The sequence below is a fragment of the Hemibagrus wyckioides genome, linkage group LG14, assembly GCF_019097595.1.
Source record: "Hemibagrus wyckioides isolate EC202008001 linkage group LG14, SWU_Hwy_1.0, whole genome shotgun sequence".
Taxonomy (NCBI): Eukaryota; Metazoa; Chordata; class Actinopteri; order Siluriformes; family Bagridae; genus Hemibagrus; species Hemibagrus wyckioides.
Window position 1 is genome coordinate 21,550,764 of NC_080723.1, and position 25,685 is coordinate 21,576,448.

Sequence of the window (25,685 nt, forward strand, 5' to 3'; positions counted from 1 at the left end):
CGGGTCTGAGCACACATCGGGGCAACATTAGGGCATGTTTCCCCGTGTATATTTCATTTCCAGTTCTTTTCTTTTTTGTGTGTGTACTTTGTTTTAGTCAGGTAGAACTGGAGTGGGACAAGATAAAGAGTTCTCGGAGTTATATGTGAAAAATATATCTAATGGAATAATGAGTTCAGTATGCATACTTGAAGGAAACCATATGAAAGGGGCCAGACAAAGAGCCTTCTGTGTTCCAACTGCGGTGCGACCACACCCCCTTTCCCCCTTCTCCTCAGTCCCAGAGAGAGGAGACGAGCGAGAGGGAAACACTGAGAGAGAAGGAGAAAGAATGAGACGGAGGATGAGAGAGCTGGAAAGAGAGTGACGAGGAGGAGAAAAGGAGGTGGGTCTAGAAAGCACACACACACACACACACACACAGACACACACACACATATACACACACTTCCTCACAGTGAAGCCCAGGAGAGTACAGGTGAGTCACGTCTGCTTTGCTAATAATAAATTTCTTCTAAAATCTTCACAGCTTCCTGCATCACCTGTTGAATCGTACTGGTTGTGTATTTTGTGTAGCTATCAGAGAAGATAGCACGTGTTTATTTTCTGTGTGGAGGTCTCATAAATATTTCTCGCTCGGCTCGTTGAGCCTCTTCCTCACTCAGCTGGAGATAAGCAGGAGTTTGCCGGGTGGCAGCTGTTCTCAGATCAGTGATAAACTGGAGTTATGTGTCAGTTAGGGTCTGTGTTTGTTGCTGTTTCTGTTCTCAGGACAGTAGCACTGAGGAGTACCAGTGTGTGTTTCTGTGTGTTTCTGTGTGTTCATTCCTAGCCCTGAGAAAATGAAGTTTCTTTGTCCTGCCTGTGTGTGTGTGTGTGAGAGAGAGAGTTGGCTCTGTGCCTCCAGTCAGTAAAATGTACCAGATACTGTATAGCTGCATGTGTTGTGTGTGTGTGTGTGTGTGTTTGTGTAGACAGTATGCCTTTCAGTAACACAACCAGGTATATTAGTATCTTGAATGTGTGTGTATGTGTATATATGTGTGTGTTAGTGCATACATGTGTCAGGTCAGAACCAGCATCTTGACTCTGTGTGTGTGTATGTGTGTGTGTGTGTGTGTGTATGCCTTTCAGCACCACAACCAGGTATATTAGTATCTTGAATGTATGTGTGTGTGAATGTATGTGTGTGTGTGTGTGTTAGGTCAGAATCAGCATCTTGACTCTCTCTCTCTCTCTCTCTCTCTCTCTCACTCTGTGAGTGTGTGTGTGTGTATGTGTATGTGTGTGTGTGTAGACAGTATGCATTTCAGTAACACAACCAGGTATGCTAATGTCTGTGTGTGTGTGTGTGTAGACAGTATGTCTCTTAGGTCAGTAACAGAACCAGGTACATTAGACTCACAGTTCACTCTCTCTGTGTGTGTGTGTGTGTGTGTGTAATAGCAGAACCAGGATCAGTGCAGTGCAGTAACAGTAGGTTTTTTGCGTAGTGGCTGCCGCCGTATCTTAGCAACCATAATGACTTAAACAGGAGAGCAGGCAGATGGTCCACTGAGCATCTGCCTCCGCTTGGTATCACCTTCATCACTCCTCTGCAGCAGTAAACAAGAACAGACCAATCATCAGAAGCTTCTCTCTAAACCTGTTGGGTGTAAAAGTGCTTTAATGTGACATGAAGGGAATACGTTTCTTTAAAATAAATACTGCTCCCGGCACAGTTGTAAGGCTGACGGTGTCCTGGAAGTCTGTGACCTATTGAACCAGTGTTGATGTATTCACTGATAGAGACTTCAAAGCACTTTTGTACATCGCTCTGGATAAAAGCGTCTGCTGAATACCAGATATGTAACGTAATGTAATATAAGAACCCGAGTGGATAGATTCTGGACAGATATTCCTCCTCAGAGGAAATGATGTGTAGAGGAGAATCTAGGGGTACTGGGAGCTTACCGATCTCAGACTGAGAAGTGGGCGGAGTCAAGGAGGCACATTATAACACAAACAAGACTCCTGGACCAGAAGACTACAGGTTTTTTCTTAAAAAAAAACCTCTTTATTACACTGTAGGGATGTGCGATATGTCCAATACATTGTATCATGACATAAGGGTAAAATTGAAATGTGTTTAAAAATAACTTATTTTAAACTTCTACTAAAATAGATTATGTTAATGGAAAATGGTAAAGATTTTTATCATATACAAATATATATATATATATATGTATATATATATATATATTTATATATATATATATTTTACATCAGTTGCACATTCTGAATAATTCTGTTATTTTTACTTAGAATTATTTATAATTTTTTTCTTATTCTTTATATTTTCATATTTTTTTCATTCATACACACAGTCTGAGGAGGAACCGGCTACTTGTATCCTGCAATAAAATAAACTGCAGTAAAATAAAATAAAATAAAATAAAATAAAATAAAATGTAAAAAATATATAAATAAATAAAATCTTAAAATTATCTTGAAATTGTAATAAAAAATCCAAAACTGTTATAAATTTCTCTCTCTCTTTTTTTTTTTTTTTTTTTTTACAATTTTATATGTTGAATATAAAATTCTCCCATCAGTTTAGCTCCTTCTAAACCTAAAAGAGTTTTTAAATACTATTTTTTTAAAAATAAAGAAAGACAAAAGTCTACTGTTATTTTTTTCTGGTCTAAAACCAACACATAATGATTTATAAGGATGGAAAACCAGCCGGTCAAACTGGTACACAAACCTGTCCAGAAGCAAATTCAGCTATTTCTGCATCCAGCTGCACTGTAACACTCCATCACGGAAAAGTCTGTTAAAGAATCGGCCAAGATTTCATTCAATGTAGCTTGGTGACCAATTTAAAGTTGTTGTTTTTTTTTGCTCAGATTGAACACATACTATACTTAAGATATTAATTCATAAATTCTTTCAACAGGTTTGACAGTTTAAACAAATATGGCTCATGTAATCTCTTGTAAAAAATTTCCTGGAAATGTTCCTTTTCTTCCGAAAGCTTAACCAGGAATTTACTTTGACGTATTTGATGTTCATCCTGTACGTACGCTGTCTTGCTACAGGGGACATGCATGTTGTACACACTCCTATTAACAGTAGGAGATCATTTCTTCCTGGTTCTTTGTGTCCTTGCTTTTGCCCTTAGGTAGTATGTACCATCATCAGTAAGCTTTTCAGAAGTCTGGAGCTCAGCGCTTTGGTTATCTGTCACCATCACGGACGAGCCGAGGCATGCCGGTTATCACGAGCTCTCTGAACATTACCGGCAAGGAATGCCAGCTTTGCAGAGTAACCCCCAAATTATTTTTTGAGGCATTTACAGGTGGTTGAAAGGGGCTTTGTGTGTGTGTGTGTGTGTGTGTGTGTGTGTATGTGTGTAGATGAGAGAGTCATTGTACATGACTGAATGAGATCCTGGCCCAGCAGCCTGTAATGGATCCAGGAGATTAAAGCCAAGTTTGTCATAAACCACATTCAGCCACCATCTCGTCACACACACACACACACACACACACACTACATTGTAACATGTATACCATTAGAGTGATGTCAGACAGAACATAAATCAGAAAAGGTGCACGTATCAGACACGTCCAAATCATTAGGCGAAGTTAATGGGCTTGTACAGGCGGAGCACTTTTGGCAGCGTGAATTCACGAGTGTGTGAAGTAACAACAAATAGCTGGAGCGCAAACAGCTTAGCTCACCGTACAGACATGTATTTCTGCTGCACAAAAAAGATAAGGCTCACGCACTCAATGCAGGCTCTGAGATGAGTAATTACCTCCACTATTTACCTTATCGCCTTCCTGATGGGTCCTGATACAAGGACTTTGGAGGACTTTGAGAAAAATATCAGCACTGCAGGTGTGGATATTACAGTTAAGGAGCTACAGAGTGAGATTTGAGATCTCGGGTTCCGGCAAGTACGCTTTAAAAAAGCAGCCAGAAAATACTGGCAGGTGAAGTCATATCGATTCATACAGTGATTACGGGTGGGCATGATGGCGTAAAAGGTTAGCACATATGTCTCACACCTCCACCCTGTGTGCAGGGAGCTTGCATGTTTTCCCAGGCTTCAACAGGTTTCCTCTGGTTTCCTCTCCTAGCCCAAAGACATGCCTTGCAGGCTGACTGGCATGCCTGAATTGTCCATATTTCCAAAGAATTTGTGAATGTGTGTTATTGTGCCCTGCGATCAGTTGGTACCTCATCCAGGGTGTCCCCTGGCTTGTACCCTGAGTCCTCTGAGATACTGTCAAGGCTCCCTGTACCCCTGTGTAGGATAAGTGCTACATCAAATGAATGGATGAACAGACAATGATTACAAAACAATAAACTAAAAACTCTTAAGGATTCTTTGACTGAGTCTTTTCATATCTGGTTCCATCTGGTGCTTCTTGAGATAAGCAACAAACCCTTGACTATCCAAGAAGCCATTAAGAAACACTATTCAAATACAGACTGCATAACGCAATGTGATAGTGGGCTCTTCATCCAAACCTCATCAGGGATATTTATAAAAACAACACATGACCAAACTTGTGTACAATATTTATATAATATGAATAAAATTTGCCAGGTAAGCTTTGGTATTTGAACACCTCATTAGATGATAACTTTACTGCTCTTCAAAGAATCTAACATAGGTTTGTTCTGTGAATGTATGTCCGTCGGTGTGTATACAGTGTGTCCAAAAAGACAGGAACCCATGGAAATGTTACTGTCAGTACTACTGGTGTCTCATATCTCCAGGCTTCCCGGGTCAACTTGGCTTGGGTTACTGCCTAGATGGAGTTTGGGTTACATAGTCTCCCCATGGGTATTCCTTGGGTTCTCCGGTTTCTTGTAACCTCCCAAAACATGTCAGTAGGTTGACTAAGGTGGGAATGAAATGGATGAAGTGGCTGTGAGTGTGGTTGCTCCATCCAGGGTGTATTTCTGCTCATACGCATGGTTCCCAAGACACCATCAGTTCTGGATACACCTTAAAACTCACCTAGAGAACAGGATCACTAGAAAAATTATCAGGGGCAGGGTGAGGTGGTGCAAGCGGTAATATGGACTGGGAAGAAAAACAAATGCAAACTTTCCTGCATTTGAGGCTTCAACACTATGGAATGGTGGAATGGACACCACAAACACACACAGATTCACACCTATTGGTAATTTAGACTAGACAGTCCACCTACCATTTTTTGGAAACCCAGAGGAAACCCACATAGACACTGGAGAACATGCAAAACTGTATACAGACAGTGTAGAGCTCAGGGTCCTACCAGGAACCCTGGAGATGTGGGGCAGCAATGCTCATTGCACTGCTTTTAGAAAAATCCAAATAATTGCCCCAATAGTTAAAAATGCTAAGATACTATTAACATTTGTTAACAAACAGTCTACACACTAATTAATACCAATGGGAAGTGGTAGCTCAGTGGGCCCTTGAGCGAGGCCTTTAACACTTAAGTAGTATAAAAGCCATTCTGGATAAGGATGTCTGGTAAATGTCTTAAATGTTAATGTCGCATCCTTAAGCATAGAACTCTGAACAAAATCCTCTCTGAACATCTGTCTCAAGATGTTCGACTCCTGGAAAAGTTTTTGACCTTTAAATTGTAATCTCAAAGAAATAAATGTAAATGGCTTCCACGAGTGGTCTCATCTCCTAATGATATATCTCAACAAACAGCTGCTCTTCACTCTCTGACACTAGAGAACTCACAGACAGCACTGATCTGAAGGCCATTGTGGTCAATTGCTTGAGTCGACTGTCTTTTGCTTAGGGATAACAGCACAAAGAGGCGCTCTAATGCTGTTGTGTCTGATCTCATGAGCCTGAAAATCCTCTCTCTTTCTTCCTCTCTCTCTATGTATAAGTTCGAACTGCTTTTAAAAGCATGTGAAAAGAGGTGATTGTGATAAATGTCACCTCTGTAAACTCACGTACCCTCAGGCTCAGGTTCAACAGGATACAGGAGACCGTAGTGCAGGTTAGAGGTCATTTACGCCCTGTGGATTGTTTTCTCTTCCCTTTTTTCCCCCTTAGCCTGAAACTTTGCCTCTAAAAGCATGGGTCTGAGTGAATAAGAGAAGTCAAAGGGCTTAGCACTTTTCTGGCACATTCTTGGGCCATGTTCAACTCTGGATTGGAAACCCTCCCTGCTTTCACGATAAGGAATAAAGCTTTGTCATGTTTCGGTCTTTAATTGAGGCGACACATTGTTCCTTTTGACACCCTTTCCTTCTCCTTGCTAATAATCCAAGAGGAAATGACTGTTGTATTGTACATTTTTTACATGAGTCGGAAATTCATTCCATTCTTTTCCACTGCTACTCCAGTGGGAGTGGTGTCCTTTTTGAAATGATAAAAAAATGAATGTTAATAAACATCAAGCAAAGCCATATTCGCCACAGCCCACAAGTTCAGATAATCATGCTTCCTGATTCATCATTTACTATTGCTGTATCGGTCTAACAGCCCATATCCTTTTCTTTCTTTTTTTTTTTTTAGGTGGGAGTGGATTAAAGGGAAACCAAGTTCATCTCAATATCCTGGCAAGGTCAAAACGTCAGGCTCATTCTGGAGAAACCATCTGCATCAGTTCAGCTTTGTTTCATTGCACCTAAGAGCAAATAAACCCAACTGATTGAGAGAACACACCGAGTTTCATCAAAGCCACCCAAGAAGATTTCTGTCAGCAATTTGACAGTATAAAAGGGACTGTTACAGAGTTATCATCATGTATAACATGTTTAACATCATGTATAAATAATAATAAATCCTTGCTATGTGAATTATTTGAACAGCGACGCTGGGAAAATCGTGTGACCTTTTACGATGAATAGTCCCTTCATGCTCTAATGAAATTACAGCAGGCTACAGTACGTCACCTTTCTTTCGAGACATTGTTGTGTGTCTTTGGAGAACCGTGACTTGCCTCGTGGAGATTGTGATATATGAGCAGGGGAGTGTTTGGGGAATGAAAGAAGAAAGAGAGGAAGAGAAATGTCTGGATCGCTGAGGAAAAACAAACCCGAAAAGCAACGTAGACGTTCTTTAAGCTTTTACCACATCTGCAGTGGAGCACATCGCAAATTGTGAAATTTGTTTTCTGGGTGCTTTCCGTTGGAACGGGTCCAGTGTGCGTCTGAAGGAATCTCATGGGATTTTTCTTTTCGTATCTGAGTAACATTATGTGGCACCGAAAGTAAAAGTCCATCTCTGGCTTGCTGCGTAATGGACCGTTCCCTAAAAAGGACTGCCAGGCTGAAGCTAAAGCTCTGATTTTGCTGGTTTGTTTTTGCTTTGAAAGCAGAGCAGCACTTAAAACCCTCCCTTCTGGCCATCCTGACCACCCATAAGGGACAAAACATTAGTCAAGCCCAGGCACGTACAAAAAAAAGTGGACCCTCTAGACCAACAACCTTTGCTGTTTTAATCTCTTCAAAGTTCTTGAGCTGGAGAGATGGAAAGAGGACATGACCCTGTCAGGAGAGGGATCAGCTGGACTGGACACAGTACCACACCCCACGGTACCGTGATCTCATGTGAGGAAAATACAGACAGGAGTGGAACTGATTCCTGGGAACAAGAGAAGCACAGCTGGGTCAAAGCAAAGCCTATGATGACCTCCAGCACTGGTCACCCAGCACGGAAAACAAGTAAATATTTACTTCAGTTTCTTGTTTATTACCTCTTAGATGGTGAGCTTGCGACAAGACCAAGTGGCTTTGTAAGTAAACACAGGTTTGGTTGAAACTTTTGCAAATCCTGTGACATGGTTGCTCTGTTTACGATGAAATATAGAGGAAATCTGTCTTCTCTCCATTTGGGAGAATCTTTAAAAACATTTAGAGGCACTCAGTATCAGTGTAGTTACTGAGATTTGTCTGGACATTAGAGAAAGAAGGGTAATGTATCTGATGGAACTGGTGCATTCAAGTAAATCACATCAGTGATCAAAAACATGGCTGTCTGTTAAAGGTGCAATAGATGTTTTTTTAAAAGCTTTAAAGTCACTGGAATGCTACAGGGGTCAGCTGAGATACTGTGGGCGGAGCTTCATGGGTGTAAATCACTCAAAAGTCAAACCCTACCTACTTGTTAGAGATCTTGGGGCAAAAAAGACAAATCTTACTTAATGCACCTTTAAGATCAGAGCGAGTTGATATGGTCCAGATATGGCTGGACTTCTTAAAGTTTCCTACAGTTGTACGGATATGTCATTATCAGCAAAAAGTCACATTTGTGGTTGACAGGAATGAGAACAGAGAACAGATCTCCATCCCCACACCCTCGCTGGTCAAACTTCAGAGCGTTAAACATTAACATCTGTTTCCTTGTGGCCAAAAGGCACATTTTCTGTCCTGTAATACTGTAATGGCCCTCACTCTCCCATGCCGCAGAACCACTGACCATAATATAAGAGCCAAAAAGAGTTAGCTGGAAGGAATCATGATCAGGAACGCAGATGATCGCTCACCCTCGTCGCATTCACTCTTGCGTGGGTGTTGTACAGATGGGAAAAGCGTTAAGAGAAGCCCTGCATTATAGACATTGCGCAGCTGTTTGTTAGATGATTGACAGCTGTTGTGTTTCATGCTCATGTCAGTTGGTGAGCGTTACACGCAAGACCTGGAGACAAAAGATGATGTTCTCATGTTATATTGGTCCCAGACAGATTCCAGCCATAAAAAAACCCCAAAGACAAACTTAAACAAGTCTGAGAAAAGACATGCATAAACTCTCTCTTTCTCTCTACTCGTTCTATATGGAATAAGATGTTCATACAGTGTAGCATATAGTATATAAACCTGTTGTGTTTCCTGCTAAAACTGTGTCTTATGTTTTGGCCTTTGTCCAGACGTTTAAACACATTAAACAGACCTGACATCCGGTCATGTGAATCCGAACTCTGTACTTTCGCATTCGCGGGAAAAGAAAAACAACTCCACTTGACTCGGAGTGAACGTGTTCTCATAAAGTAATATGTTTCTAATTAGGAATCAAACCCCTCATAAGCGGAACGGTCCAGCCAGATGAGCCGAATGTGTTTTCATAAGCCAACCCTGGTGCGTCTGAGAATCAGATCTTAGATTAGAAAATGCAGAGAGCGCAGTAAACATAGCGACATCTGATTCACAGCTGCATCTTCTGAATTTAGCCTTGTTAAAGTAAAGTAAGATTTTTGTGGGTAGGAACGCATGGGGAAAACCCTAAGTAACATTTTTTCTTCCTCTTTTCTTACACGCACACACACACACACACACACACGCATGTGGAATCCTGTGGGAGTGGGTCTGGTGAAGGACAACATCCGACAGGATAATCTGACCTCTGATCCTTCCCTAAGGCTGCAGCACTGCGAGTTCTCCTGATTTAAGGAAAAGTTCTCACTCCACCCACATTGTAGCCTGACTACTGCACTACTGCCTAGGGCTCAGAGAGTTCCCTCCCTCCATCACTTAATCTCTCTCTCTCTCTCTCTCTCTCATACACACTGTCTCCAGTCCCTCCTCACTTATCATCACTGTCTCATCTGTCCTCTTTCACAGAACTCCTCACTCTCTCTCTCTCTCTCTCTCTCTCTCTCTGTTTTTTCTTCGTCTGTCTCTTTCAACCAGAGGAGGAAGTTCCTTTCCCTTCCTGAAAGCTTAACATGCAGTCAAGTGGCACAGAGTTAAACAACTAATCACTGCAAACTGCTGCCATCCAGTCAGCTCTTAACTCCAGTAGCTCTGAAGCAGGAACATTAACTCTCATGGGCTCAGTTGCAGAGGTGCATTCGATCCTGTTTCCTGTAAGTTGGATAAAACCATCTCCCGAACACACAGATGTGAATGTAATTCCCTACTCTAAAGAAAACAGAAATAATCCCAGCCCTGTACATTTAAATAATGTCAGTTTTATCTGCAACCCCATCACTTAGATGAATCCCAACCAAACCCCTTTGCACAGTAATCCCAATTTCAAACCCAATTATTTATCCAAAAAGTAATAACCAGCTACTCTTTATCTCAACCTTCTACCACTGATAATTTCAATCTCAATTTTAAATCTACAAACAAACATAAAAACAACATCTTTAAACACTAATAATGTAAATTCCATGACTAAACCCTAACACTAAAAATCTTAATCCCAACTCCAGCTCTAAACCCCAGCATTTATAATCTTAATCCCACACCCTTCCAACTCTAAACCAAAGCACTAATTATCTTAATCCACACACTCGAAACTCTAAATGCTAACACTAATAATCTCAATCCCACACCCTCCAAACTTTAAACCCTTGCACTTATAATCTCAATCCCAGACCTTCCCAACACTTTAAACCCTAACACTTATAATCTCAAACCCACACCCTACAAACTCTAAACGCTAACATAATCTCAATCCCACACCCTCCCAATTTCTCAATCCCAACTGTTCACTAATTATCTTAATCCCAACTCTACACTAATTATCTTAATCCCTTCCCAATTTCTAAACACTACCACTAATCTCAAACCACACCCTGAACTCTAATAATCCCAAAGTTAATAATCTCAACCCCACACCCTCCAAACTCTAAACTCCAACACTAATAATCTCAATCCCACACCCTCCAAACTCTAAATCCTAAAAAATCATAATCTTAATCCCACTGCCCCCCAATTTCTCAATCTCAACTCTACACTAATTATCTGAATCCCACCCCAATTTCTAAACACTACCACTAATCTCAAACCACACCCTGAACTCTAATAACCTAAACCAAATATTCCCAAAGTTAATAATCTCAGACTCAAATTCTTTCCAGATTCCAAAATATTAATCATACTGATTTTATTATAACTATTTTATATTTTTATTAAGTATAGAGTTGCCACATCCGGTATGACACATGTAGTGTAGAGCATCATGCTAAATTCACATTCTAATCTAACAAACAGACGTTTATTCCAGTTTTAAGTAATCCTGAATACTGTGAAACAGTAGAGTCGAATCCCAAACGCCTCTCTGCTCCCTACATTACTGCACTACGTGAGTTGGAATGTAGTGGTGCTACAGCCTATGAAGGGCACTAGGTTTAAGACAAGGAGGCGTTTGGGATCGAGCGTGAACCCGTTAAAAACAGCTGAACAGCAGCAAGGAGAAACACGAGCCGGGCTCGAGCCGCTGAAAGAGGGCGTGAGCTGAGTCTCGAGCTGACTTATAACTGGAATATAACCGGACACAGAGCAGTTTAAAACAGACGAGAGGAAAGAGAGAGACAGAGAGAAAGAGAGAGAGAGAGAGAAAGAGAGAACACACCGGACTTTAATCACGGTAAGGGAAATACATCTGTATGGAGTTTTTTTTTCTCTCTCTCGGTTATAACGTTCTGTCAGATAGTGCGCGTGCGGACAAGGAGGAGAAAATAAATCATGAATAAAGCTGAATAAAAAGTTTAGAGGTTTATTCCTTCAGTGTTTTTTTTTTATTATAGTGACTACGTTTGTTTAGTTTATTTAATAAAAAAAAACAGATTTTGTTGTTTTTCTGACAGGGGATGTAGACGCGTTAACGGTCATGTGCAAGCTGCGCGTGAAGTCAGTGTGGATTAGATGTAGTGTAGAAGAGAGGATCTGAGATGAACGGAGAAGGTCTGAGGGTATGAGAAGAAATGAAGGTATGAAGGTATGAAGGTCTCTTAAGGTATGAAGGTCTGAGGGTATGAGAAGGTATGAAGGTCTCAGAAGGTGTATGTTCTCCACAATGGTCCATAATCCTGCAGCGTTAATGTAGTTTTTGCTCTCTCTCTCTCTCTCTCTCTCTCTCTGTTTGTCTGTCTGTCTCACCAATCCTGTCATCTGTCTTTTGTCTTACTCTCTATTTTCTCTCTTTTCATGCATGTCCCTGCTCTCTCTCTCTCTCTCTCTCTCTCTCTCTCTCTCTCTCTCTCTCTATCTCTCTCTCTCTAGTTCAGAGTGAGAATCTGAAATATTCAGTATAATCTCTCTTCCTCCATCTTTTTTCATTGTTTCTCTGTTCCTCTGTTCTTATTAGTGTCTATCAGTCCCTCACATCTCTCTATCTCTTCTTTATCACTTCTCCACTTCTGTATATTCTATGTATATGTCACTCTCTCTCTTTCTCTCTCTTTCTCGCTCGTGTTCTCTCACTCCATTTTTCTGTCTCGGATTTCTCATCTCTTTTCCCTTCTCTCTCTCTCTCTCTCTCTCTCTCTCTCCCATTTTATATTTTATGGTGTTTTTTTTCTTTTTTCCTTGCATTTCTCCTCTCTCTCTCTCTCTCTCTCTCTCTCTCCCTCTTCTGATTCAAGGTTCAAATTAACAACCTGAAGTAAACATCTGTCTTTATCCATCACTTTGTTTTTTTTCTATCCATCCTTTAGTCTCACTCTGCCTCTTGTTCGCTTAACTTCCCTCTATCTGTTCATCTCTGTCTCAATTCTCTTTTATATCACTCTCTTTTCTTTTCTGTCTGTCTTACTCTGTCTCTTTCTCTTTCATTTCTTTCGGTGTATCATATTCTTCTCTGTCCATCCATATGCTTCAGAATGAGACATGAACCCTGTGCTCTCTCTCTCTCTCTCTCCCTCCTTATTTCCTCTTTCTCTTCTTTCCTGATTTATGACTCCTGTCTTTATCGGTCTCTCTTTTCCCTCGCACTGTGCTTTTCTCAATCCCTCTCTCTCTCCGTTCTCTACATTTTTATATCTCTTCTTTTCCTTTTCTCTGTTCTCCTGTTTCTGTTTATCCATCTTTTTTTTTCTATTTCCATTCCATGTCTTTCTCCCATTTCACCTCTTTTTTTTCCATCTCCCTCGTTCCCTGTTTATCTTTATGACTCACAGTTTTTATCCATCCCTCTCCCTTTGTTTCTCTCCATCTATCTGTCTGAACACTGTATCAGATTTTCCTTCACTCTTTTTCTCCCTTTCCTTGCTGCATGCCTTGCTTTGACTGTGTGTGTGTGTGTGTGTGTGTGTGTGTATGTGTGTGTGTTCAGTAGGGTTTATTAGGGTAAGAAGTCACGTTCCTGCCTCGATGCAGAAGCTCGTCTGACCCTGCCTAAACCTCCTCATAATGTCCTGAAGGAAAGATTTAAGTCGGCTTTTACTGCATGACATAAGTCAGCGTTTCGCTCGGACCGACAGAGCCACTCACACGCTGTCCTGCCAAACATCCCATGCAGAGCTTTCAGGGATAAAAGCTTCACCTCCCACAGAGCTACATGCAAGATCAATTAGAGCTGTGTAAAGGAAACAGACTGTGTTTGCACTGAAGGGTTTAACAACACTTACATCGTCAATACCCTCAAGTCAGGCGTCTACTCTGTCACAGCTGATACTCACTCAGTGATCTGCAGGTCAGCGTGAAACTCAGATCAGGAAGATTAGTACACAGATATTATTGATCTGTCTGTAAATTTATTATTATTATTATTATTATTATTATTATTATTATTATTAATCATATGATTAATCATAGTATTGGGTATCACTGGGCTGAGCAATAAATTTTTGAAACAAACAAAATAAAAAAAAATTATAATTTATTTGATTACATTCAATTATTTGGTATATACGTCAGGAATTAATCACTATTCATGACTTTTAATTTATAAACTTTATAACTTTTAATTTATAGCTTTTAATAATACTAAATATTGCGTGTTAAATTTTAAAAATAAATCAATAAAATAATAGCAAACACTATCAAAAATAAAAAATATATAAATAGGTATGTAAAACTATATAATTAATCTGTCTACTATATATTAATAAAAGCCTTTTGGAAAAAAAAATTATTATTATATATTTATTTGTTTGTTTGTTTATTTATTTATTTATTTATTTATATTTATTATTATTAGTCATAGTATTAGGTATCACTGGACTGAGCAATAAATCTCACTTTTCAAAATAAATAAAATTTTTAAAAAAGGATTTATTTAATTACGTTCAATTATTTGGTATGTACATCAGGAATTAATCGGTATTCATATATTGTAACTATAACCATAACTTTTTAAACTTTTACATGAACGTACGAGAGAACTGATATAAATATAGGAAATACTATAATAATTAATTCATTCATTCATTTATTCACCTTCAGTGAGAAGAGTTCATCCAGTGGATAGACTCCAGGGAACGCTGGGTGGGAGGTGGGGTGAGGTGAGGTGGGAACACTGGTCAGATGGGATGGGATGACACAATACACACACTCAGTTCACACACCTAGCAACATGTTTTGGGATGTTGAAGGAAACCAGAGAACCCATGTGGAGAACATGCTGTATGAACATACTACACACAGACAGTAAGCTGAGCTCATGATCAGATTATGTTTAGCAAAATAGTAAATAGACAGTATTCTACATTAACTACACTTTTTAGTAACTAATTATGACTAGTTAACTACTATATATGTGCTTAAACATCTAAACCTTTCCACATAGTAATCTTTTATTAACTGACATTAAGACATTATAAAAAGAAACAACGATGACTCCAGTCACAGGAAGCTTACCTAAAAAGATAATATTAAGACAGATGTGTGTGTGTGAGAGAGAGAGAGAGAGAGAGAGAGAGAGAAAGAGAAACCAAATTCTCAAGGTTAAAGCTGAAGGAATTTTAATTGCAGTGTGTGTTGTGTAAAGATGTGTCAGGACACTGGTGCAACTGGTGCAGCTGTGTCTGGGAGCGAATGCCACAGACCCGAGTGGGGAGATTTCTCGGTAGTTGAGGAATGCTGAGTGAGGGAGAGGAGAGCCGCATGCTGAAGGAAATACTTTGTGCAGAATGGAATGGCAGCGCTTAAGCCTAGGCAATAAAACCGCTGCCATATTCAACAGAAAGATAGCTGTCTGACATCCCGCTATGCCAAGATGCTAACAGAGGCTCATATTCTGTAACAGTGTTGTTATTTGTTTCTTTTGGAAAAAACAGAACAACATTTCACCTTATTTCACCTCACATGTCGTGCAAAGGTTTATTATATCACTGAAAACTATTTAAGGAGCACAAACTTCTATATTGTATACTTCTAAAACATTATAAAAGCCATTTTCAAAGCACTTTACATGAGAAAGAAAAAGTAATATGTAGCACACAACAATGTACACTATATTGCCAAAAGTTTTGGGACGTTTACATGCACATGAATGTAATATGGAGTTGTCCCGCCCTTTGCAGCTATAACAGCTTCTTCTGGGAAGGCTTTCCACAAGGTTTAGGAGTGTGTTTATGGGAATTTTTGACCGTTTCTCTAGAAGCACATTTGTGAGGTCAGGCACTGATGTTGGACGAGAAGGTCTGGCTCACAGTCTCCGCTCTAATTCATGCCAAAGGTGTTCTATCAGGTTGAGGTCAGGACTCAGGGCAGTCAAGGTCCTCCGCACCAAACTCTCTCATCATGTCTTAATGGACCTTGCTTCATGCTGGAACTGGAAGGGGTAATCCCCAAACTTTTCCCACAAAGTTGTGAGCATGAAATTGTCCAAAATGTCTTGGTATGAAGCTGAAGAATTAAGAGTTCCTTTCACTGGAACTAAGGGTCCAAGCCCAACCCCTGAAAAACAACACCTGAATTCAATGATTTGGAGGGGTGTCCCAAAACTTTTGGCAATACACTGTAATGTAAATATGCATCAAAATACAAATTCTTAATAATAAGTAATACAACAATAATAGTAATTGACATACTTTTTAAGTTTTGACATGTTTATTGAAGAAACCTCAGTAAGTATTAAACAAGTGTTATTACATCATAAAATGTAACAGCCAATCAGGTTCAAGATACAGTACCTAAGCAGGCCAGGCAAAATTCTGCTTGTCTTTTGTTGTTTCACACTTATAGGGCTGAAAAGGTTTCCAATTTCTCTTTACAGTATTATAATTGCTTCTGGAGTGACTTTTTTTTTTATTGAACAATCATTGCGAAATAAACGTATTCAGTAAAGAAATAATAGTATTCTTTAAAACAGGTTTTTCATTGCCGGTCTTGAATCAATTCATTGTTCAAGGAATGTGCTGCAGAGCTAAATACTGAAATTATCTTTAACTTGCTGTGAGGCTTTGCTGTTAGGATGTCCCATATGGCTGAAATACAGGCAAATCCCCAATTCTCATGACAGTAATGAGAGAATAATGAAAATAAAGACAGCGTAGGAGTCCTCAGGCCTCCATCAGAGACACTCTAATGCAAAACAGGACCAAACCAGGATATGTATCACCCTGGGCCAACACTGTTCGAGAGCAGCTAATCAGATCCACATGCTGCAGGAACAATTATATGGGTTTTAAAATAGTATATAGCTCACCAGGATCATGAATAGTCAGTGTTTGGTGGTTCACAGTGAGCTGGACATTTACAAGCTTTGCTGAGAAACACCTCACACAAAGCTCCTTGTTAACTGAAAAAAAAAAACATAACTTTGCATGTGGGCTAGACCGTGTGCCTCAGGCATAAGTGATGAAGTCATTGGACAGACATAGTATAACATCTTATTTTCTTTTGACTGCACTGCTCTTCTGTAATTGCAGATCTTGGACGGAGTGCCAGTCTGTCAGAGAAGGAGCTGAAAGAAGCGAGGACACGAAGTCAGATCATTGCTGCACAGCTGACCATTCCATCAAATCCCAACTCCCGTGGTGTCCAGCTCTTCAACCGCCGCAGAGAAAGAGTGAACGCCTTCACAATTGTGAGTGTTGCTGGAGGAGGAGAAGAAAGCCATCAAGAATCCCACAATGAACCTGACCCACCTTCTCCAAGTGCATTAACATGGAACAGGGAGTGCTCGACTGACAGCCAGGTTAAAGACTTAAAACACAGAAGTGAAACACAACTCTGGTGGCCAACCGTGGTAACACGCAGTAAAGGAGATAAAATGGAGGAGGTTGGGGAGGTGACCCCTGAAGTGGGAGATAGTGTGCACGAGAGGCATTTTCTCCCCGTAAATGATAAGGATGAAGAGATTCCTGAGCATGGAGAGGCAGGGAAGGATGTCACTTCTGGTGGTGACACTAGTCCTGCTGTTCCTAATCCTAACCAAGAAAGAGAGCAGGATGTGCAGCTAAATGGGGCATATGAAAGCCCATTGGAGGCTACTCGAGCCATCCCAAATGGAAGCCACAGCACTGAGTCCAATAGTAAAGCAGATGACTCAGCATCGAAGCAGTTGTCCATTACAAACAGGACAGCTCGGCCCTTTTTCTCTCCTGTTGTGGTAAACTCGAATGAAGCTAGCAGTCTCTCTCCAGACAACCCTCTCACCCCAACTTACTCCACTCCTCCACGTCCAGCTCAGTATGAACCACCTGCTACTGTATATCCTGGCCAGGAACCTCAAACATTTGTTAAACCAGCTTTTGCGGTATCTTCCAGACAAGTGTTCTCCCCTCCACCTCCAGCTCCTTCATACCCAACCCCTCCACTTCCAGGATACATGATCCTACCTCCATCTATCCCATCTGATCCTCCTCCCCAATCAGCAATGTCTCCCCCTACATCACCTGCCTACTACTCTACCTTAACCACACCAAGCTCCACCTATATCCCTCAGCTACTCACTGATAGCAGGTCAACGACGCCCATCCGCACAGGCATTCTAGATGAAGGCAGATGTAGGCGAACTAACAGAAAGTCGATGTTTACATTTCAGGAGAAGCCCAAATCAGCTCCGACTCCAGAGCTCCTGAATCTGGTCCAAGGAACAGATGAGAAGAAAAGAGGCAGAGGACCAGCAGAAACACATCAGGAAGAGGAGCAGATGGCTCTCGGGGCAGAGGCCTCTAATTTCCTGGTCAAGGATGAGAGTGGCGTGGAAGAGGCTTTAGTGCCAGTGTGGGCCTCAACACTGAAAAGCTCCAGAACTCGAGCCAGAGCAGAGCACAAGCCTGAGCAAGCCCTGACCAAGGCATCCGGCAAAGGAGCCGAGCTGTTTGCCAAACGCCAGACCAGAATGGAGAAATATGTTCATGAAAATGCAGAGGGACTAAGATCACCATCTCCCACCACATCTCTGCCTCCCTCATGGGTGTATCCATCAAACATGCCCGGCCGTGTCAAGGCTATGATTAATGCCTCCAACATCTCCACAGAGATTACCACGACTGTCAAAACCCAGCATGCCACACAGAAAAAGAATGTGCCAGCGAAGGCACCAGTACCAGCTCCAGTCCTGGAGACCCCGGCATTAGAAAATGGCTGCAGCAGAGTGGAAATGGAGCTGTCCCGGCACCAGCCTTACCAGCTCAATTCATCCCTGTTCATTCTCAACCCAGTCAAAGGCCCTGTATACAATCTTCCCAAAGCAGCACCCCCTCCCAAACCTGTAGTGATGAGCTCCTCATACTCCAGACAAACCTCTCTTCCATCTACTCCTGTCCCAACCCAGTATGATTCACATGCCTACAGGTCGGCTAATTGCTTCTCACCACCCATGATGCCTGTGGAATCGGTGAGCAGGAGCGTGACCACCCATGTGTCAGCTCCTGAGCATGTGACTTCTCCTCAGTCGGTCAACCAGGCACCCAAGCCCACCTTCTCAACCAAGAAAGCTGGGATTACCCCACAGGTGTGGAAACCAACTTATTTCTTCTAGTCTATTTCTCTTCTTCCAGACCTTCCACTGCTTTTGTTCACTCTGTATTCTCAACAGACTAAAGCAAAACATGCACAGAGGCTTAACAGGGAATAACCGAGCTCTTTATGTAGTTATAGCTGATGAGCAGGCAGAAGAAATGTCAGGAGTGGTTCCAGGAAAACGAAAGAGCTATAAACGCTATAGATTATTTTCACACTGAGACAGTTTATTATTCTCTCCAGGCTCCCAAGATTCCTTTCGGCCCCTGATTAAATGATGAATTGCGTTTGGCTATAGTTTATTTTCCCAGTTTGGCATGGCAAAGCAATAACCATCAGGTGGTCCGATGCATACGGCTTGGTATCAAAGAGCCTTTTTAAGTCTTGTGGACTATCGCTTCCGCTAAATTTGTATCTTATTTTAGGACTTGTTATTAAATAAAGCCTGGGCAGATCTCTCAGCTTCATTTAAATACATTTTAGCTGAAATGGCTATATGTTTTCTTGCTGTTTCTTTCTAGATTTCTATGTTAGCTTAAGTGTGCTAGGTTCCTCTAAAGCACTTTAGCAGATGCTGTTTCTGGTTTATGATCTACGATTTGTAATTTAATAAGAGCACACAGACATGAAAGAAATAAGCATACTCCCTCAACATCTCTTAACTGTATACTTGTAATTATGCTGTGTGGTTGCTTGTGAACTGTAGCTGCAGGATGACAGTTTTAGTCAAGTTTTAATAATGCAATGAAACAATAATTCCATATAAAGTTTATTTCTGCATGTTTATATGACTCGAGAGAGGCAGACTATGCGTTGTCTTGCAAGATCAAAACAAAACATTTAGGTTCATTATAGTTACCATGTCTAGTTTCTTCTCTATATTCTAGTTTTCCTCTTTATTTCACTGTTCTCTGGTGTTTTCTTTTCTTCCTCCTTGATTAAAGCTCAACTCAACCTACGCTCTATGGAGTCTTTGTCATTTTCACAATATTTTCATGTTCATTTAACATCTGAATTACGTTCTTTCTCACTGTTTTGTATTGTTTCGAATCTATAAAAACTACATATCAACCATAAAAACCTTTAAAACAGATATCAACATGGACATTTTGGCCTTTCTTATTGAACTCATGTCATCTGTGCAGGAAACAAAATCATTTTCATAACTAAATTCAACCACAAGACGTGTAACTAGCAACACACTAGTGTTAGGGAAGAACTACTGACCCACACACAAGCCAACCCATGGCCTTGTCCTCATATGATGTAAATGTTTTCTGGAAGTGAAAGCCTACCCAAGAGGCTCTCTTCAGTGCAAATGCATATCTCAGCAAAGGTTAGTAGCATTGGCTGTCTGCATGTTTGTAACCCGAAGAGGACATGCAAGCTCGCTTTGCAAGAAAACAGAGGAGAGGAGAATAAATAGAGCCTGCTATATTTACCTAGAATGCTCCAGAAATCCTGCTATACCTTGCAGTTTAGTATTTGAAATGGTTTTCGTGGATTTATTCCGAGTGTATAATTAAGGGCTTCCTAATCCTTTTAAAATATTCAAGCATGGTTTCTGCTTGGCATGAATTAAACTGTATTTAACCACATGGATATTTGTAACCATATTTTTTTGTATACAGAGTGAGCTTAGTATATAGCTATAATTAGGATTAAACTTGCAAGGGTAAATATCAAGCTCTTTATGAGTTGTGTCAGTTGTTCAAGACACTAAAATGTGCTGTGATCTTTTAGGATTTGCACAGAGCAATGACAGCTTTGACGGTGCTTAATCTTCATCTCTGTTTGTACCTGTGGGTTGCTGTGGTGTGTCCTTTGACTAAATCACTAAATCAAACAGTTTTTGGACTGACTTGCATGTAAAGAACTTCAGTTACAAAATGTATGTCTGGTTAACATGAACAAACAGATTTAGTTACATAATTATTCTGATAATAACTTTATTTTTCCATCAACAGAGCAAGGAAGAATCTCCAGTTGCACCTCAGTACAACAGCCGCAGCAGCCCAACGCCTTGGACACCTAATGTGTCCCGCCGCCTCAGCAGCACAGACAGGTCCCCAGGTGCAGTGTGGACCCCAAGCAGCCAGCGCAGCTCCCTGTTCACCTCCCCACCACCAAGAACCATCCATAACCCAGTCAACTCTGTTTCCTCTTCACCGCCACCAAAGTCGATCCATAATTCCATAGCCAGCTCCCAAAACTCAGGCTCTATTCATAATCCAGTCACTTCCTCTGTAACGCCATGTTCTGTCCAGAGCCCCATCAGCCCTCCCCTAACCCCAAGACCCTTCCATAACCCGGTCACTTCATCCCCAAATCCACGGTCTGTCAGCTCCTCTCCAACACCAAAACCCTTCAAAAGTTCTGTCTCCATCATTTCATTGTCCCGGCCCACCAATAACCGCACTGCTACTACTCCTGTATCTCCACCTTGGGAAACCAGATGCCAATCCCCAAGCCCTCTTCAAGACACAAAGGCCAATCACCGCCTCCTAGCCAAGAACATCATCAATGCAGCCAAGCGGAAGAACAGCCTTTCACCCGGTGCTCTAAGTGGTCACGGTCTCCTGATGTCTCCAGTGAGCAATACAATTTTGCCCTTCGAGACAAAATCTCAGAGTCCCTTTCAGTCTCGATCACTAGGTGCCCAGTCACCCACATTCACCAGCCCCCCTGCCACACCCACACAAATGGTCCGGTCCCCTTTGCGCCTCTACACTACTCGGTCGCTCACTGATTCAGATGCCTCACTGGAATCAGAAGATTCTGGAATGCGTTCCCCTGGGGTCCGCAGCTACAATACCTGCCCTCGTGGCTGGTCTGGAAGCTTGAGGCTCAAAAGAGGTGGAATGTCAGAAGACCTGTAGGTTGGAGACGTAATGTAGAATGGAATTTGGATTTAAGCTGGACTATTCAATGGAACAGAACAGTGGTCATCTGTTATTCTTCTGAATACCTACTTACCTACCTATAGAATTTCATTTACCACACTCGATTCAGATATAACACCTGCTTATGCTTTTACCGTTCACAATGTTGGAACTGTTTTTTATGGAAACCAGAAGGACAAGATGAGTACAAGGATTACAGATTACAGATAAGTGACTAGAGTGACTGATTTCATGACAAATGTTTTAGACTTGGGTTGAGTTGGGTTGGGTTGGTGACCACTGGACGATAGAGAATGGATAAGGGAATGAACTGCAATCCAGGGACCACAGAGAATGGACAGAAGAATGGACTACAATCTAGGGACCATAAGAAAATGGACTCTGATCTAGGAATAATAGAGAATGGATTGGAGCAAGGACTATCTAGGGATGATAAAGAAAGAATAAGAGAATGGATTACAATTTAGGGATCATATAGAATGGAGAATGCACTACCATAGAGACCAATCCAAGAGACCATAGAAAATGTACTACATACAGGGATCGTAGACATTGGACAGAAGAATGGACCTACAATTTAAGGATCATAAAAAAATGGACAGGAGACCTAACAACAACCAAAGATTCCCAAAGAATGGATGGGAGAATGAAAAACAGTCAAAGGATCCTTAAGAATGGATGTGAGGAATGTCTATAACTGAGGGATCCTAGAGAATGTACCGTAGTCTTGACTAGAATCAAGGAAACCTAGAGGACTAGAGTAGATTATATAATAGATAAAAAGAATGGACTCAATCTAGTAATCATGGAGAATGGGTGAAAGAATTGGCTACAGAATGGAGCTAGACTATTTCCAGTTGTTTTTCCTCTCATTCCAAAGTGGCCTTTATATTCTGAATGTAATGCTGGGGGATTTGACCAACGCTTGTGTTGTATGATGTTAATCTGCTTGGATTTATACAGCAATAATGGAAAAACTTTTATTCTCTCAATCGGTGGTATTCAGTCTCAGTCTGGTTTCACTTTCTGCACAGGTTTCAGTTTTCCGTGCTCTGCCACACCTGATTCCACTCACGCCGGACTTGACAATGGGAATGAGTGGAACCAGGTGTGTTGAATGAGCCTAAAAACACTAGCCTATGTAATAAAAGGGAAGCCCAAGCCTGGCACTGAATACCTCTGCTTTTATTGCCTTGCACCTGACTGTTTGTTGTTGTTTTTTTTTGTAACAGACTGCACATCACATCTACTCGGATCTATTTAACCAAAGACTTTTTCAATGGCTTCTGGTGACCAAAGAAATGTTTCCTTAGAAGCAGTGTTATCGTTTTTCAGTTGCGCCTTTTGCCTCGTTGGCGTTTTTGTGTTCAGTGTTGAATCGGAGTCAAAGGTATGTCGTTTACTGGCCGTGTTTGTGGTCTGACACAAACGTAGAAGGAATGGATCGGCAGAAAAATGGCTGAAAGCAATTTCTGAAACCCTGAGTGTTTTGTTAATGAGAGGTGATTAGGTTTAATGGCATCGTTTATGTCTATGAATTAGATTATGTGTTATAAAAGCAGTATTCTGATGGCTTTACTTTAAAAAACACAATTACTGAACTGCAGTTTTAGCAAACAGTAATACGAATCTGATGGATGATTGCGATTTGGCATTTCTTCTAATCCACATGTTTTAGCGTATGCGGACTCTTGCTTTGCATTGAAACAGAAGGTTTATAGTCTTGTGATGGAAATAAGAAGGCAAATATTTTGTGAATGTAGAAAGGTGTCTAGAAGGTAGTATGTTGGATTTAAAAATGAAAGATGGTAAGAATACAGCGAATGCTCTGACGAATGTGAAAATACCGTTCCGTAAGTGCCTACACGTTTATATTAGCCTTCAATTTCAATATCAAAATGTTTTCAGGTTTCAAAGGCAAAGGGAAATGATGGACAAAAACGAAATGACCTTTTCAGATTGTGCTCAGGGGTGGACAAATTAGGAATATATATTCGCTGACCCATCAGACATTATAGAAGCTCTAGTGTGCTGCCAATTAGGCTAAAAACTAGCTAACGTGATGTAGTAGTGTATAGTTAGCTAGTGAAGTAAATTAAGACAGACTAAGCGAAGTGAACAGTTACAGTAAGTGATTTCAAATATATGAGCAAAGTCTGCATATATGTTTATTTTCTATCTAGATGTTTAACCCCGAGGTGAAACGGACATGATGCGTGTGATTCGGATCGAGAATCAGGTCCTGTAGCCTACTCAGCGCTGGATAAGTGTTGCTTTGTGAATAAGTCAGTCAATAGTAGGGTTTATTTGCATTATCTGGGTTTCTCCAAAAGCATTGCAGCACAATAGTAGAGCGATCATCACGTTAAACATTCTCTCTTCCGCTTAAGACTATGTGGTGTGACACTGTGTGTGATTTTTTTTTATCCTTTAACATCATCCTAAGGGAATATTTCACCCAAATAAACACGGATAGTGAATGTAGGTACCAAATATCACACTGCACCACAGCATTTTTGTAACTGACTTTCCTTCATTAATAGGAATGTTATTTTGGACGTTGTAATTTTATGGAGAAGTCAGATTTTCAGTATCAAGAACGTCGTAGAGATTGAACAAGCACATACAGTATATTCGTCGTTTATTTATTTTTTTTTTTACATACGCAGGATCACTTTTTGCACTTTTTTCCCTAGAAGCATGCATGAAACACATCTATTATACCACCACACAGAAGGAACTGACGGCATTTCTGTAAGCCGACTGCAGACTGATTGCTCATTCGAGCTCACAGTAACGACAGAGCGAAACATTCCTCACAGCAAAACTGCCAGAGGTGTGAAGCATTCGGGATCAAATCAGCATCCAATCCCGTCGAGCGTCGCATCTCACCTCACCGTGATTCTTCGTCTCTGGAGTCGTGACACTCTATATACCGGTACATCAGCAGATTACTGAGTCGTCACTCACACACATACGCCCTGAGTGACAGGAACACCAGCTGCAGGGTGACACCTCGGCACCTCGGACCAGGGTATCTATCGTCTCAGCTTTTCAGACCCCCCCACCCCCCGCAAAACCAACCCCAGCCTTCATATGCACTTCTTCTAGCAGTTAATGTTTATTTTGCTATTATGGATATAGATATGCAACCAGCATCTATTTTTTGCTCTTACAAATACTGTGTAATTTATAAATAAATAAAAATGATCAAAAGGTTAGACTTTCTGTATTTGCTGTTTGAACTCAAGCTGTTCATGTTGCGTGATATTAATGTGCAGATTTACATAAACACCAGATTTCAGTTACAACCGAATACAAATAACGTTGTTTTCATTAATTATTAAGGCTAGTTCAGTTATACATGCTATGTTAGCATATTAGTATACATAACACAGCACTTTCACAGCCAACTAGTTGTTGTTGTTGTTTGGGCTGCTCCCTGTTTGGAGTCGCCACAGTGGATCATTTAGACTGAGTGTTTCGATTTGGCGCAGGTTTTACCCCGGATACCCTTCCTGATGCAACCTTCACATTTAATCCAGGCTTGGGACCGGCACTGAGAGTTAACATTTCAGCGGCTAGGTTAGCTCCCTGCCCGGGAATCGAACCCGGGCCAGAGCAATGAGAGCGCTGGACCACCAGGAGGCTGTACTTTCCCAACTAGTACAATTTTTTTTAATTTAGAAACAAACAACATTAAGCTATTCTAGTTATATTTAATGATCGTGAAATGTCCACGAAATACAAGATAGCTCCAGTTTCATCCAGACAAATCTACACATGATCAGTCTTAAATTATGGGAAGTGTCCACCGCACAAGTTCCTCTGAATGCACTGTTACTATAAAAACTTATTAGAACGAGTTAATATAATCCTGCAAATCGTTGTCTCTGCACTACAAGTCACAACACCTTCTGACCAATCAGAATGAAGGATTTTACAGCGCTGTGGTGTAACAGATATTATTATCATTGTTTGCTTTTCAAAAACATTAATCACAATCACAGGTCCAGCACTCTATATAACTGTAAAATTCCACTGGGTGAAAAATTGCGCAAGATAATCATAGAAAACCACACACACACACACACACACACACACACACACACACAGACACATAAACAGTCATCTTCATGCAACTTCAATGAGATTAAATCTCTTTTACAAGAGTGACCAGACCAA

At 40.8% G+C, this 25,685-nt stretch overlaps 1 protein-coding gene across 3 annotated transcripts; it reads left to right on the top strand.

The window, feature by feature from the left end:
* The first annotated feature begins 251 nt into the window (after nt 1–251).
* On the top strand, nt 252–24,164 carry LOC131365251 (synaptopodin). Of its 3 annotated transcripts, none has more exons than XM_058408955.1 (4): nt 252–385; nt 6,530–7,680; nt 16,557–18,589; nt 20,565–24,164. In XM_058408955.1, exons 2-4 carry the CDS (start codon nt 7,485–7,487, stop codon nt 21,474–21,476), a joined length of 3,141 nt encoding a protein of 1,046 aa, XP_058264938.1. In that variant the 5' UTR covers nt 252–385; nt 6,530–7,484; the 3' UTR covers nt 21,477–24,164. The 3 variants fall into 3 exon arrangements, with proteins under 3 accessions (XP_058264938.1, XP_058264936.1, XP_058264939.1); XM_058408953.1 differs by having other exon boundaries at nt 331–478; XM_058408956.1 differs by lacking the exons at nt 252–385; nt 6,530–7,680 and adding exons at nt 10,994–11,329; nt 11,550–11,672.
* Nucleotides 24,165–25,685: the final 1,521 nt, after the last annotated feature.